At 40.3% G+C, this 17,515-nt stretch overlaps 1 protein-coding gene across 1 annotated transcript in view; it reads right to left on the bottom strand.

Annotated features, from left to right (window-relative positions):
* Positions 1-3,174: 3,174 nt before the first annotated feature.
* sim2 (SIM bHLH transcription factor 2) overlaps positions 3,175-17,515 on the bottom strand; it is a 17,291-nt gene continuing 2,950 nt past the window's right edge. Inside the window, exon 2 of the mRNA XM_042218881.1 lies at positions 3,175-4,579. Coding sequence (XP_042074815.1) covers positions 4,437-4,579 — 143 coding nt within the window. The 3' untranslated portion in view covers positions 3,175-4,436. The remainder of the gene's footprint in view (positions 4,580-17,515) is intronic.

Genomic DNA, 17,515 nt, shown 5'->3' with positions numbered 1-17,515 from the left:
ATGTAAAAGGCGCACATGACGCTGTGACGTAGGCTAGAATCATGGCAGCAGTCAATGACGGTCCAGGCGTGGGATTTCTCTCGTGGAAATGTGCACATTATTTTTTCCTTTCGATTGGTAGGTGGCACAGTGCACTTGTGGCAAGTAAGCAAGCTAGAAGCCTGGCAAAGTTATGGAAGCAACACATTAACAAGAGAATTCTGAGTAAAACCAAAGTTACTTTCCCTAGTGACTAGTTACTCTGAAAGTAACAAGTAACTTGAAGTAACTGCGTTACTTTTGATAGGAGTAACTAGTAATGTAACTAAGTTACTAATTTAAAGTAACTTACCCAACACTGATTATGGGATAAGGCGGCATCGTTCTAATCCCATACGGGAGCAGCCAGTCACTGAGTAACACTGCAGAACAGAATTGTTAACGGATTTATTTTCATTTCAATTCAGGTGAGATTTTTTTTTGTGTGCAATGCAGATTTTCTGTGCGCAGAGGCCGAGCCAGCAGTGCGCAGCTTAGAGGGAACATTGGACTCATCATATATCACTTTTGTCTGGACTCCACCTAAAAAGTTATTTATCCAAAAAAGAAACGTTGGATAACCAAGGAAATCAAAGCATTCATCAATAACAAAGAAACTGATATACAGATGTGGAGACGTTCCTGAGAAAAAAGCTTTCTCCAGAGAGGTACGAAATTAAAAAGGCTAAACAAATTATAAGGCTAAAATTGAGGTGAATTATAGAAATAAAAACCTTACAGCTGCCTGGCAGGGAATCAAAAATATGCCCTCCATTAATCAGTATGCTAATGAATAACAGCTGTACTTGCATGACTAGTAATGGAAACCTTTGAAAAGATCCTAAAAAGTATTATTGTGTCCTTTAAGGTCAAGGTCAAGTTTATTTATATAGCACATTTCAAACAGCTGATGCTGCACAAAGTGCTTAACAATATAAAAATGGTATTACAAAGCAACAATGTAATACAATAATAACAATAAAAAACAATAAAAGGACAGTAAAAGAATTAAAACAATAACTAAACTAATTCAAATAAGACCAAAATGCTTGGGTCATAGTGTGTTAAAAGCCAGGGCATAGAAATGTGTCTTTAGTAATGATTTAAATTGCTCAACTGTTTGTGCAGATCTAATATTTAAGGGGAGACTATTCCAAAGTCTGGGACCTGCCACAGAGAAGGATCTATCACCATGGGATTTGAGATCAGTCCGTGGGATGGACAGCATTAGTTTTGAGCTAGACCTCGTGGTTTGTCCTGGAGCACAAACAGAGAGGAGCTCAGACAGGTAAGGAGGAGCTCGGGCATTAAGTGACTTAAAAACAAAAAGTAAAAGTTTAAATTGGATCCTGTAGGAGACAGGAAGCCAGTGTAAAGAAGCTAAAACTGGGGTTATATGCTCTCTCCGTTTGGTACCAGTTAGCAGGCGAGCAGCTGCATTTTGAACCATCTGAAGACGATGGATGGAGGCCTGATCTAGACCATAACACAATGAATTGCAGTAGTCCAATCTGCAAGTAAGAAAAAGGTGAATAACACGCTCAAAGACGTTAGGAGGGATGGCTTTACCTTGGCCAGCTGTCTTAACTGAAAGAAGCAGGACTGAACTGCTGCACTCACCTGCTTATTCAATTTAAAAGAACCATTAATGTAGACACCAAAAAAAACCCAGACACAATAAGCAGTCTGAGACATGAAAGCGGAGAACTTATACAGTATATATAAATCGGTCCACCACTCATTTACACATTTGCCAGTTCTTTTTAGTATGTAAACCAGGGGTGGGCAACTCCAGGCCTTGAGGTCCTGCAGGTTTTAGACGTGTCCTTGATCCAACACAGCTGATCCAAATGGCTAAACGACCTCCTCAACATGTCTTGTAGTTCTCCAGAGGCCTGGTAATGAAATCATCATGTGATTCAGGTGTGTTGACCCAGGGTGAGATCTAAAACCTGCAGGACACTGGCCCTCGAGGCCTGGAATTGCCCACCCCTGATGTAAACCAACAGCTGCTGGACTTGGTATGAGAAAAGATTTATAATTACGTTTTCTGACGACACTGTCCTCTTGTCCTTGCTTCAAGGCAGGGGCGGATCTAGAGGGGTGGCATGTGCCACCCTAAACTGATCTCTTGCCACCCCTATGCATATGACAGTGTTGTTTATTAAAATAAGGTAGCATTAACACTTTGATCCCAGCAACAATTAAAATTGAATAAAATTGAACTGACCACCACCACAAATGGTTCAGCCCATAGCGTGGACCGGCTTTACTTCTTGTTGTCAGTAGCAACAGATGCCTATGACCGTGCCAGAGCACATTTGAACAACACCATGGGCATTTCAGATTTTACACAGGTGGTGGGTTGGTCTGGAAATGGAGTGAAGGTGAGTGTTATTAACCCTCTGTGGTCCACGGACACGCGGCACCTCCAAATCACATGACTGATGTAAGCTGACATAGCAACAAGCTGCAGCCACGCTGAGTCTGTGTTTCAGCTTGTTTTGAAGGTTCGGACTTCAAAGTATACACCAGTTTTTACATTTTAATGACAGGCCACTAAATCCAGAGTTATGATTAAAAAAAGAAGTATAAGCAGTTAAAAAAAAAAGCATTTTCTCAGGACAGCATAAAAAACAGTAAAGAAAGAACAAAAGCCACCTCTTTCCTATCAGTGGAAAAATGTACCATAGATAAATAGTTGTATATAACTTTACTGTTTACAAATATGTGCACAGCTTTTTCAAAATTTACAGGTTATATTTGCATTTCAAGTTATATATAATAAATCATTTACTAAACATGTCTGTGTTTTTCACAGTAAAATAATATAACTACTACTAGGATCTTATATTTTGTGTGTGATTTCAGATCAGTTGTGTTAATACAGTATGTCAATGAAAAAATAACTGCAAATTCAGACACGTGAGGTTGAGCTGAAAATGATGACAAAAAACATTGTGAAATACACATGTAAAATCAAAAGCAGTGAAAACTGGACATTTTGGACCTCAGAGGGTGAAATCATGAAAAATTAGATTTAAATTCTTGTTCATGACGGTGCAGATTTCTGACATTTGGTGTAAATTTAAGCAACAATTTTATTTTTTCTAACAAAAACTTCAGTTAGACTTGTGTTTGTATGTGAACCGCCCCATGTTGTGTAGCTTTCTGGATTTTATACTTATTGGGCTACATATTTATTCATTATACAGGCTGTACAGTACATCTAATCAAAGGTCACATGTGTTATGTAATTGAAATGTTTAATTATGTGGGCTACAGAAATAACTAAGTTATCGAAACACGTGTATACTTACTGCATTTGAATCATTTAACCATATGTAATACCTGCATATGAGTTTGTTTTTTTAAAGGCTTTAATTTGGCCACCCCATTTGATTTCCATGCCACCCTAATAAAATTTCTCTAGATCCACCCCTGCTTCAAGGTCCTGAGCCTGTCCATGGCCCTGTTTTACCCAAATTTGTGAAGTGGAGGTTACAAACAGAACAGTCTTTAACCATCAACTCAAGTTTGATATGAACACATAGTTCTTCATAAAACAGGTTCAACAGAGAATATACTTGTTAAGAAGATTGAAATCTTTTAATGTTAATAAGAAAATTGATATTGTGCATTTATAGAAAGTCTTAAAATGTTCTTTTATTCAGTGTTTTTTTCTATCAAGGGCAGAAACTCCCTCAGCAGTACTGTTAAGCCCTGCTCCAAACTCACAGGGAGAAGAGAGCTTTGGGTTCACTCTGGGAAAATAAAGAAGGCAAGAAACATGATTATCCATCCTAGACATATTTTTTCATCTGAGTCCAGGATGTTGTCTCAGGTCACCGTAACCTTGTAACCGAATGTAGAACAAACAGAAGCTTAAAATCCTTCCATCCCTCAGCCGTTAGATGACTTAATGCTGACGGGGAGTATTTAGACATTTGTACTTTTAATATATTTATTCTTGGTTTGTTGATCTGTACCTTGACATGCATCAGTGCTTGTGATTAGTATTTAAAGACTGCAGGTTGTGTGAGCAGGTAGTTTGGATATGCTGTAAACAAACTGGGGTTAATAGAGTTATCTGAATCTGTCATCAGGATGGCTGTGTGCAGGAGGAAATCATCTCGTGTGTCCCAGGAAACTGTTAGCTATGTGCTGACACCATCATATAATTCATATGATATTCTTATCTTTCTTCTGCAGAGATATGAGGACCATATTGCATCATTGCATCAAAAGTCATTCCCAGATGTGGTGTAAAATGCAAATGTCAGAGGAACCCAAATCATTTAAGGAAAAATAATCGTTTAAGTCCAAATTTAGCTCTTTGTCATATCAAAGCACACCAGCACTCGCACGCAGTAATCTCATTTTACACACGGCGTCAGTTTCATACAACACGTGATAAGTTACAGGAAACTGTGTAAGAGCATAGAACGATGACATGGTGGGTTATTGGTTATACTGACTTGTAAAAGGTGGGTACCCAGCTCCTTTGCCATGTTGTCCAGAGGACTGAACCTTGTTGACTGCCCCCATCCATCACCCAGACCTGCACAGAGAGACAGACACAATCAGAGAGACAAAGGCTGGCTCCATCGGTCACACAAACCAGACTACCCCACAAATTAAAAATATATCTTTGACAAACTAGAACAAAGTTAATGTCACACATTCATTTTCTTTTTTACATGAAGAAAATATTCTTTCACAAAGTTTTTGGGCAAATGAAGCCGACCTTAATAAGATTAAATAACTGAAGCATCAGACATGCTGATTTTTTAGTTCACTACAAAGCCAAGCAGAGGAAACTTTATTTATTTGATGCTGATGCCATCAGAAGAGTATTAAAATAATGTGTCATGATTTATATACAAAAGGTTGTTGGAAATTTGTCATTGTTTGTTTTCATTGGAAGAAAAAACAAGTTGGGTTTTTTGTAATTTTTACAATCTGGGTGGAATTAAACCAAAAATATTTAATCTCAGAAAAACTTTTAGAATATTTGGCACATTTTTCTACTATAAATGTTTATTTATGTGTCTAATTAAGGGTAAAAACATGATATTTGTGACACTGTTGCTGCTGTCCAACATACAGGATCAAAAGAGTTCAAAGCACTTTGCACAACTTTCCTCATTCATTCACGTGCTTTTTTTCTTTGTTTCTGTTTTCCATTGAAGTGCTTTCTATCTGACATTTACACATATTTATAATGTGATGGCTGCATCGGAGAGCAGCTTCGAGGTTCAAGGATATTTGGCGTGCAGACAGGAGCAGATTGAACCACTGCTGTTCTTCTAGAATCGGACCGTGTAGTATTAAACATAATTCAATTTTCAGATCAACAGGAATTCTCTAATGTTAACTTTCCTTTTCCAAGACTATTCTCCCACCTATGCATGAGATTTGCCCTCAGCTGTGTATTCTGTATGTTGGCCAGCTGACATACAAAAATGAATCAGTGGGAGTATTCTGAATATTCTGAAAATATGTATTTTACTATATAAAGTTATTACAGTGTTCTATAATTGAATAACATTATTGAGCTGCATCCTTCTTTGTATACACAATGGAACGAATTACTACCTACTGTATGTAGGTATGCTGTGCCGTATTTACACAGTATGTGTGGGAAAATCTGAAAACGGACAATAAGGGGGCGATGAAATATGAGAATCGGCCTGAAGTGTTAAGGCTTGACATAATTCATCTAACCTCTTTTTTGTCACCTCGTCATGGTGGTGTCCCAATCACACAGTGGAAGGTTTGGTTTGGTTTTAAATCTATGACTTGGAAACTAAGTGAAGCATTTTCAGGCTACATAAATATGGAACAGTTCATCTCTGCACAGTCAGGTCCTGCAAAGACAGAACTGTAAACCAGTGTCTCTGCTAATCAAGCAGTTTGAACTAATTCTGCTTTTAATATCAAAGTTATTTCACATGAAATCTGCTGAAAGCCAGTGAGTGAAGAGATGTGAGGAACACAAAGTAAGTGTTTGAAAAACGAAGGAGAACAAAGTTAAATTGTTGTTGTTGTTTTTTTACATATTGGAGTGAATTGTGTTATTGTGTCATTAATACAAAAACGTCCAGTTAAATTTCTCTAACTATGCCAGTAATCCAGACATTTGCTGCCAGCACAATAATGTCCTCACAGTCAGTCCTGACTCCAGGCTCTGCTGTGGACTGGTGTGTGCATGGAAAAGAGACAGAAGCAGCTTTACATTGAAAAAGTTTTTATACTGCAAGTATAAAAAGTTGACCTGCCATCAAATGACTTAATATATGTTTCTGTATTTTTCACACTGTATGTCCGTGCTTCACGCTGCTATCATGAAATTTAACCATACGTCTGGGACAGACACATTTTAGCTGTTAAAAGACATGAAAAGTATCCAACAAAATGAGACATAAAAAGCACATTTTTTAAAATCCACATTGAGACAAGTGAAACAAATAAAAATAAAAAAACAGTGAGGTACACTCTACAGCGTGTTAATACTGAAGAAAGGTTGTCTCGATGCATGCTCGAGAATCTGGGCACAGAAATCAAGTTGATTCTCTTCATCCAGGTCTGAAAATATCCATAAAAACAGGATCAAGTTTCTGGGAATGCAAAAAGTATTCTCTGAATTCCAGTAAAAAAATAATGCTATCCTCTATTAGAGGTCGAATAAACTGTAAAGAGTAAAGAATATTTCTCACAACCTCAGTTTGAGATTGTTGGTATTTTCTCTGGATTGTTGTTCACTCTCTACATTACAATATAAATATAATGTCATAAACAGCACAAGAAGCTCATTTCTCTTCTGCAAAGACACCTGAGTGACCTGCTGTCCCAGCACCCATCAGAGGTCAAACTGAGGTACGATTTCTTCCCCAAGGCCACTGGAACTACAGATGAATTCAAATAGCAAAATCAGAATAGCCACTGTGTAGCTTTCAACATGAGTACTGACATAATACAGTTTCACTCTGCAATACTATAGCTTTTACTTTTGAAAAACAGCATGTAAAATAAATAAATAAAAATAAATGTAAAAACCATATCTGTGTGTGTATATATATATATATATATATATATATATATATATATCTGATATATTAAAAAATATATTATATGCATTCCAAAGTACAAACTATAGTATTGCAGAGTGAAACTGTATTATGTCAGTACTCATGTTGAAAGCTACACAGTGGCTATTCTGATTTTGCTATTTGAATTCATCTGTAGTTCCAGTGGCCTTGGGGAAGAAATCGTACCTCAGTTTGACCTCTGATGGGTGCTGGGACAGCAGGTCACTCAGGTGTCTTTGCAGAAGAGAAATGAGCTTCTTGTGCTGTTTATGACATTATATTTATATTGTAATGTAGAGAGTGAACAACAATCCAGAGAAAATACCAACAATCTCAAACTGAGGTTGTGAGAAATATTCTTTACTCTTTACAGTTTATTCGACCTCTAATAGAGGATAGCATTATTTTTTTACTGGAATTCAGAGAATACTTTTTGCATTCCCAGAAACTTGATCCTGTTTTTATGGATATTTTCAGACCTGGATGAAGAGAATCAACTTGATTTCTGTGCCCAGATTCTCGAGCATGCATCGAGACAACCTTTCTTCAGTATTAACACGCTGTAGAGTGTACCTCACTGTTTTTTTATTTTTATTTGTTTCACTTGTCTCAATGTGGATTTTAAAAAATGTGCTTTTTATGTCTCATTTTGTTGGATACTTTTCATGTCTTTTAACAGCTAAAATGTGTCTGTCCCAGACGTATGGTTAAATTTCATGATAGCAGCGTGAAGCACGGACATACAGTGTGAAAAATACAGAAACATATATTAAGTCATTTGATGGCAGGTCAACTTTTTATACTTGCAGTATAAAAACTTTTTCAATGTAAAGCTGCTTCTGTCTCTTTTCCATGCACACACCAGTCCACAGCAGAGCCTGGAGTCAGGACTGACTGTGAGGACATTATTGTGCTGGCAGCAAATGTCTGGATTACTGGCATAGTTAGAGAAATTTAACTGGACGTTTTTGTATTAATGACACAATAACACAATTCACTCCAATATGTAAAAAAACAACAACAACAATTTAACTTTGTTCTCCTTCTTTTTTCAAACACTTACTTTGTGTTCCTCACATCTCTTCACTCACTGGCTTTCAGCAGATTTCATGTGAAATAACTTTGATATTAAAAGCAGAATTAGTTCAAACTGCTTGATTAGCAGAGACACTGGTTTACAGTTCTGTCTTTGCAGGACCTGACTGTGCAGAGATGAACTGTTCCATATTTATGTAGCCTGAAAATGCTTCACTTAGTTTCCAAGTCATAGATTTAAAACCAAACCAAACCTTCCACTGTGTGATTGGGACACCACCATGACGAGGTGACAAAAAAGAGGTTAGATGAATTATGTCAAGCCTTAACACTTCAGGCCGATTCTCATATTTCATCGCCCCCTTATTGTCCGTTTTCAGATTTTCCCACACATACTGTGTAAATACGGCACAGCATACCTACATACAGTAGGTAGTAATTCGTTCCATTGTGTATACAAAGAAGGATGCAGCTCAATAATGTTATTCAATTATAGAACACTGTAATAACTTTATATAGTAAAATACATATTTTCAGAATATTCAGAATACTCCCACTGATTCATTTTTGTATGTCAGCTGGCCAACATACAGAATACACAGCTGAGGGCAAATCTCATGCATAGGTGGGAGAATAGTCTTGGAAAAGGAAAGTTAACATTAGAGAATTCCTGTTGATCTGAAAATTGAATTATGTTTAATACTACACGGTCCGATTCTAGAAGAACAGCAGTGGTTCAATCTGCTCCTGTCTGCACGCCAAATATCCTTGAACCTCGAAGCTGCTCTCCGATGCAGCCATCACATTATAAATATGTGTAAATGTCAGATAGAAAGCACTTCAATGGAAAACAGAAACAAAGAAAAAAAGCACGTGAATGAATGAGGAAAGTTGTGCAAAGTGCTTTGAACTCTTTTGATCCTGTATGTTGGACAGCAGCAACAGTGTCACAAATATCATGTTTTTACCCTTAATTAGACACATAAATAAACATTTATAGTAGAAAAATGTGCCAAATATTCTAAAAGTTTTTCTGAGATTAAATATTTTTGGTTTAATTCCACCCAGATTGTAAAAATTACAAAAAACCCAACTTGTTTTTTCTTCCAATGAAAACAAACAATGACAAATTTCCAACAACCTTTTGTATATAAATCATGACACATTATTTTAATACTCTTCTGATGGCATCAGCATCAAATAAATAAAGTTTCCTCTGCTTGGCTTTGTAGTGAACTAAAAAATCAGCATGTCTGATGCTTCAGTTATTTAATCTTATTAAGGTCGGCTTCATTTGCCCAAAAACTTTGTGAAAGAATATTTTCTTCATGTAAAAAAGAAAATGAATGTGTGACATTAACTTTGTTCTAGTTTGTCAAAGATATATTTTTAATTTGTGGGGTAGTCTGGTTTGTGTGACCGATGGAGCCAGCCTTTGTCTCTCTGATTGTGTCTGTCTCTCTGTGCAGGTCTGGGTGATGGATGGGGGCAGTCAACAAGGTTCAGTCCTCTGGACAACATGGCAAAGGAGCTGGGTACCCACCTTTTACAAGTCAGTATAACCAATAACCCACCATGTCATCGTTCTATGCTCTTACACAGTTTCCTGTAACTTATCACGTGTTGTATGAAACTGACGCCGTGTGTAAAATGAGATTACTGCGTGCGAGTGCTGGTGTGCTTTGATATGACAAAGAGCTAAATTTGGACTTAAACGATTATTTTTCCTTAAATGATTTGGGTTCCTCTGACATTTGCATTTTACACCACATCTGGGAATGACTTTTGATGCAATGATGCAATATGGTCCTCATATCTCTGCAGAAGAAAGATAAGAATATCATATGAATTATATGATGGTGTCAGCACATAGCTAACAGTTTCCTGGGACACACGAGATGATTTCCTCCTGCACACAGCCATCCTGATGACAGATTCAGATAACTCTATTAACCCCAGTTTGTTTACAGCATATCCAAACTACCTGCTCACACAACCTGCAGTCTTTAAATACTAATCACAAGCACTGATGCATGTCAAGGTACAGATCAACAAACCAAGAATAAATATATTAAAAGTACAAATGTCTAAATACTCCCCGTCAGCATTAAGTCATCTAACGGCTGAGGGATGGAAGGATTTTAAGCTTCTGTTTGTTCTACATTCGGTTACAAGGTTACGGTGACCTGAGACAACATCCTGGACTCAGATGAAAAAATATGTCTAGGATGGATAATCATGTTTCTTGCCTTCTTTATTTTCCCAGAGTGAACCCAAAGCTCTCTTCTCCCTGTGAGTTTGGAGCAGGGCTTAACAGTACTGCTGAGGGAGTTTCTGCCCTTGATAGAAAAAAACACTGAATAAAAGAACATTTTAAGACTTTCTATAAATGCACAATATCAATTTTCTTATTAACATTAAAAGATTTCAATCTTCTTAACAAGTATATTCTCTGTTGAACCTGTTTTATGAAGAACTATGTGTTCATATCAAACTTGAGTTGATGGTTAAAGACTGTTCTGTTTGTAACCTCCACTTCACAAATTTGGGTAAAACAGGGCCATGGACAGGCTCAGGACCTTGAAGCAGGGGTGGATCTAGAGAAATTTTATTAGGGTGGCATGGAAATCAAATGGGGTGGCCAAATTAAAGCCTTTAAAAAAACAAACTCATATGCAGGTATTACATATGGTTAAATGATTCAAATGCAGTAAGTATACACGTGTTTCGATAACTTAGTTATTTCTGTAGCCCACATAATTAAACATTTCAATTACATAACACATGTGACCTTTGATTATGTACTGTACAGCCTGTATAATGAATAAATATGTAGCCCAATAAGTATAAAATCCAGAAAGCTACACAACATGGGGCGGTTCACATACAAACACAAGTCTAACTGAAGTTTTTGTTAGAAAAAATAAAATTGTTGCTTAAATTTACACCAAATGTCAGAAATCTGCACCGTCATGAACAAGAATTTAAATCTAATTTTTCATGATTTCACCCTCTGAGGTCCAAAATGTCCAGTTTTCACTGCTTTTGATTTTTTACATTGTTTCCTGTTTTTGCTTGGGTCATCATTTTCAGCACAACCTCACGTGTCTGAATTTACAGTTATTTTTTCATTGACATACTGTATTAACACAACTGATCTGAAATCACACAAAAATAAAATCCTAGTAGTAGTTATATTTTTACTGTAAAAACCACAGACATGTTTAGTAAATATTTATTATATAACTTGAAATGCAAATATAACCTGTAATTTGAAAACTTGTGCACATATTGTAAAGACAGTTATATACAACTATTTATCTGGAAATGCAGCCAATACATTTTTCCACTGATAGGAAAGAGGTGGCTTTTGTTCTTTCTTTACTGTTTTTTATGCTGTCCTGAGAAAATGCTTTTTTTTTTAACTGCTTATACTTCTTTTTTTAATCATAACTCTGGATTTAGTGGCCTGTCATTAAAATGTAAAAACTGGTGTATACTTTGAAGTCCGAACCTTCAAAACAAGCTGAAACACAGACTCAGCGTGGCTGCAGCTTGTTGCTATGTCAGCTTACATCAGTCATGTGATTTGGAGGTGCCGCGTGTCCGTGGACCACAGAGGGTTAATAACACTCACCTTCACTCCATTTCCAGACCAACCCACCACCTGTGTAAAATCTGAAATGCCCATGGTGTTGTTCAAATGTGCTCTGGCACGGTCATAGGCATCTGTTGCTACTGACAACAAGAAGTAAAGCCGGTCCACGCTATGGGCTGAACCATTTGTGGTGGTGGTCAGTTCAATTTTATTCAATTTTAATTGTTGCTGGGATCAAAGTGTTAATGCTACCTTATTTTAATAAACAACACTGTCATATGCATAGGGGTGGCAAGAGATCAGTTTAGGGTGGCACATGCCACCCCTCTAGATCCGCCCCTGCCTTGAAGCAAGGACAAGAGGACAGTGTCGTCAGAAAACGTAATTATAAATCTTTTCTCATACCAAGTCCAGCAGCTGTTGGTTTACATCAGGGGTGGGCAATTCCAGGCCTCGAGGGCCAGTGTCCTGCAGGTTTTAGATCTCACCCTGGGTCAACACACCTGAATCACATGATGATTTCATTACCAGGCCTCTGGAGAACTACAAGACATGTTGAGGAGGTCATTTAGCCATTTGAATCAGCTGTGTTGGATCAAGGACACGTCTAAAACCTGCAGGACCTCAAGGCCTGGAGTTGCCCACCCCTGGTTTACATACTAAAAAGAACTGGCAAATGTGTAAATGAGTGGTGGACCGATTTATATATACTGTATAAGTTCTCCGCTTTCATGTCTCAGACTGCTTATTGTGTCTGGGTTTTTTTTGGTGTCTACATTAATGGTTCTTTTAAATTGAATAAGCAGGTGAGTGCAGCAGTTCAGTCCTGCTTCTTTCAGTTAAGACAGCTGGCCAAGGTAAAGCCATCCCTCCTAACGTCTTTGAGCGTGTTATTCACCTTTTTCTTACTTGCAGATTGGACTACTGCAATTCATTGTGTTATGGTCTAGATCAGGCCTCCATCCATCGTCTTCAGATGGTTCAAAATGCAGCTGCTCGCCTGCTAACTGGTACCAAACGGAGAGAGCATATAACCCCAGTTTTAGCTTCTTTACACTGGCTTCCTGTCTCCTACAGGATCCAATTTAAACTTTTACTTTTTGTTTTTAAGTCACTTAATGCCCGAGCCCCTCCTTACCTGTCTGAGCTCCTCTCTGTTTGTGCTCCAGGAAAAACCACGAGGTCTAGCTCAAAACTAATGCTGTCCATCCCACGGACTAACCTCAAATCCCGTGGTGATAGATCCTTCTCTGTGGCAGGTCCCAGACTTTGGAATAGTCTCCCCTTAAATATTAGATCTGCACAAACACTTGAGCAATTTAAATCATTACTAAAGACACATTTCTATGCCCTGGCTTTTAACACACTATGACCCAAGCATTTTGGTCTTATTTGAATTAGTTTAGTTATTGTTTTAATTCTTTTACTGTCCTTTTATTGTTTTTTATTGTTATTATTGTATTACATTGTTGCTTTTTAATACCATTTTTATATTGTTAAGCACTTTGTGCAGCATCAGCTGTTTGAAATGTGCTATATAAATAAACTTGACCTTGACCTTAAAGGACACAATAATACTTTTTAGGATCTTTTCAAAGGTTTCCATTACTAGTCATGCAAGTACAGCTGTTATTCATTAGCATACTGATTAATGGAGGGCATATTTTTGATTCCCTGCCAGGCAGCTGTAAGGTTTTTATTTCTATAATTCACCTCAATTTTAGCCTTATAATTTGTTTAGCCTTTTTAATTTCGTACCTCTCTGGAGAAAGCTTTTTTCTCAGGAACGTCTCCACATCTGTATATCAGTTTCTTTGTTATTGATGAATGCTTTGATTTCCTTGGTTATCCAACGTTTCTTTTTTGGATAAATAACTTTTTAGGTGGAGTCCAGACAAAAGTGATATATGATGAGTCCAATGTTCCCTCTAAGCTGCGCACTGCTGGCTCGGCCTCTGCGCACAGAAAATCTGCATTGCACACAAAAAAAAATCTCACCTGAATTGAAATGAAAATAAATCCGTTAACAATTCTGTTCTGCAGTGTTACTCAGTGACTGGCTGCTCCCGTATGGGATTAGAACGATGCCGCCTTATCCCATAATCAGTGTTGGGTAAGTTACTTTAAATTAGTAACTTAGTTACATTACTAGTTACTTCTATCAAAAGTAACTCAGTTACTTCAAGTTACTCGTTACTTTCAGAGTAACTAGTTACTAGGGAAAGTAACTTTGGTTTTACTCAGAATTCTCTTGTTAATGTGTTGCTTCCATAACTTTGCCAGTCTTCTAGCTTGCTTACTTGCCACAAGTGCACTGTGCCACCTACCAATAGAAAGGAAAAGATAATGTGCATATTTCCACGAGAGAAATCCCACGCCTGGACCGTCATTGACTGCTGCCATGATTCTAGCCTACGTCACAGCGTCATGTGCGCCTTTTACATCAACACAAAAACTGCAGTCGTGGTGCTTTCGATTGTACTCAGAACTCGGAAATTCTGCCTTCTGAATAGGAAGATGTAGGTAACACCAGACTGCAGATGAGCTGCATACAGGGCTGGACTGGGACAGAAAAATCGTCCCGGGCATTTTGACTAGAGACCGGCCCACCATTATAGGAAAAATCATAAAGCCTTTGAATGAAAACAAACACTGTTGTGACAGTGATGTTCACTGTTCTGATGGTATATATGCATCAATCTATCAATCGTTTGTTGTAAGATTCAGATAATTATTTTTTAAAAGTGAGACATTTTAAATGAGAATAAGAAAGTATTTCTTTGTGCCCCCCTTTCCCTTTTAATGCCCTACATGGACCCCTGGCAACACTTTGCTAGACCCGCCCCTGCACAGTTACCAGCTGTCAGCTACTTAGAAAAGGATCCTGGTGTTATTTGTCTCTCAGAAACAGTTCATAACTTCCCTTCAACTCATTCATGTCACCTAAAAGGTAAACCTGTTTCTCCATCACAGCTCTGATGATTCAGTAAGGACATCTCCTGGTTTCATCTTCATGTTTCCCTCTCACCACATATCCAAACCGATATCATGACCAGCAGCTTTACAGCTGTGGCTCCAGCAAACATCAGCTGATACTAGAAATTAATGTTAAATAAATTCTAACAACAGCTGATCAAGCTTAAACGTGCTGCTGTTGTTTAGCGCGACATCCGCTGGTTTCCTCTTTCTGGCGCAAAGTGGGCGATAAACAAACAAGAGAGCCGATCAGCTGATCATTGATCAGTTTCATGATTGAAGTAGAAACAGGAGAGGGAGGGGGAGAATGAGAGGAGAAGAGGCAGCTGTGCAGCGTAACCACAGAATAACTCCAGCTTTGTGTCTTTTTCATTGTAGCTGAAGTCCGGGACAAACTGTTCCTTTTCTTTTCTTTTTTTTTTTTTTTGCCTGTCCCGTTTGGCTCTTTTGCCATCAGAATTGTTGTCTAAAGGCAAAGAAAGATGCCCAACGGATTTACTTTACCAAATTGACCATCCCAGCCTTGCCGTAATGGTCCATTTGATTCACCTTTTATTGTTTATTTTATTTTCACTTACTGAATACGGGACAGACTTGACTGGGGGAAAGAAGGGGAGAAAGAAAGAGGGAAAGAGAAACAGCTGAGAAGAGGGACGGGGGAGAAGGGCAAAAAAAAACCAACAGAACGGGCAGAGAAAAAAAATGCATATATCAATCACCTGGATCACCTGCTGAGAAAGAAAAAAGAAAACAAGCAGAAGAGAACAAGAGTAATAGAATAAACAACATCACAATGATATATGGGAATATGACAGTAAATACTAAATATTAAACATTATTGTGCAGCACATAAGATCAACAGAACACAGTGTGCTTTGAGGTAGGAGCCAAAAAGGGTGTAGTTTGTGGGTGTGATCACCCGTGTGTACACCTGTGAGCATGGACGCTGCTTGTTTTTAAAAGGTTCCTTCATGTAATGATCTGCTAGAGGGTGTGGGGGGGCCACAGCCCCGTCCTCCAGGGCATGAAGCAGGTATGGAGGAGATCAAAACTCCAGACATCCAGAGGCCCCCAGAACACAAGAGACCAAGGAAGACCAACAGAGGGGCAGCCGCGCCACTGTCCCAGAAAGAGCTGAGGAGAGTCCCAGATGAGGGCTCACTCAGCAGCCGCGGAGCAGAAGCCAGGGGGAGTTGCAGTGACGCGCCCGTGAGCTCCGCCGGCAGCCAGCCGTGCCTGAGTGACCGAGCCCCAGGCCGAGAGGCCGGGGGCACCCCACCTCCGAAGTGGCCCGAGCGAGCCCCAGGCTCCAGGCCCCGATAAGCGGCCAAGGAGTGAGCCGGTGTGTACCTGGACGCCCATCCCCGGACACAAAGAACCACCAACGCACCGATGTCTGAGGGAGTCCGCCACTGGCAGGGGAAGTGGTGGTAGGGGGAGATAGGCCTCCAAACCTTGGAGGGCCTGAGATGTCCCCAGAGAGGTGGCGCCTGACACCCAACCTGACATATAGACACAGACATACAGGCACACACAGATACAAACATCCATTCCCACCCTCATGCTCTCATATGCACTTACTCCACACTCAACCAACGTGGAGACAGACATAAAGAGACGTTGTACACACGATCACACTCCCCAAGCGTACTCTACAAACCGGGTCTAGGTGCCCCCGCCCCTGGAGGGGGAACTGCACCCAGACCCAGGTGGTGTTTCCCTTTTCCCTGCGGTGGGGGGAGGCAGACCGCCCCGACTCCGCAGCAGCAGGAAGGCTCCACACTCCAGACCGCAGTCGGACGGCCAACTCCTCCTCCTAGCCCCCCTGCTCCAGCAGGTCGCAGAGAACGGGGGTGAGAGAAGACTCCAAACCTCCCTCCACCCGCTCATTGTAGTGTTGATGCATGTGTGTTCTAAGGTGCATTTAAAACCCAGGAGGGCATGGAGCTACCTGCCAGAGAGCAGCAGGTAAGCGCATGGTCCCTCCTGCTAGCCCTCAATGTCTACGTGTATTTAAAATTGAGAGGTGGGCAACGACGCCAGGGGTGAGGTGTACACCCTGATGGTCTTTTGGAGTCCGTGTATCGTGCCCACCCCCAAGATCCTATATGTATGTGTAATGAGAGTGAGTAATGTGAATGTCTAAGTTGTGGGATAAAATTGAGGCAGAGGCAGCCAGAAGGGGACAGAGGGGGGGGTAGCCTCCTCTGCACCCTGGTGACACACCCCTACTCCAAGGCCCTGCATGTGTGGGTGGTTGTGGTGGAGCGGGAAGAGGGAGGCAGCTGGAGATGGGGAGGGAAGGAAGGGAGGGGCAAGTGACCCCTCCCTGGGGCCAGCTCCCCCGCTGACCCCAGTAGGCACCCCCATACTCCGCGACCCGCCAGGGAAAGGGGGCCCAGGCCCATCCAGACCGGGGCCCAGTGCAGCAGCGCCTCCCGGCCCCACAGAGCCCGGGACAGTCCACCCAACCCCACCACAGAGAAAACTGCACCCACCCCACCATCCACTCATCTTCCAGACTACATAAGACAATAAACACCCAGGCTGAGATCTTCCTCCACCTCTCCTGTATCTCCCCCTCCTGCAGAGAGTTCCTGAGGAGAGGAAAGCTCCTGCAAGATGTGACAATCTCCCCCACCAGTTGAAGAGCCCCCCAGGTGGCTCGATGCACCGGCGGCACCCTGCTCCAGGGCTGGGCCCCCATGCACCCACCCGCCCACAACCCCGGCAACACACCAACCAGGACCCAAGCCCCCGAGGCCCGGCCAGGGCCCCAGCCCAGAGACGGCGCTCT

Source organism: Haplochromis burtoni, unplaced genomic scaffold (genome assembly GCF_018398535.1).
Source record: "Haplochromis burtoni strain Fernald_Lab_line unplaced genomic scaffold, NCSU_Asbu1 Contig_24, whole genome shotgun sequence".
Classification (NCBI taxonomy): Eukaryota; Metazoa; Chordata; class Actinopteri; order Cichliformes; family Cichlidae; genus Haplochromis; species Haplochromis burtoni.
Note: the sequence above shows the minus strand (reverse complement) of the source record. Positions and strands in the feature narration are given on the sequence as shown.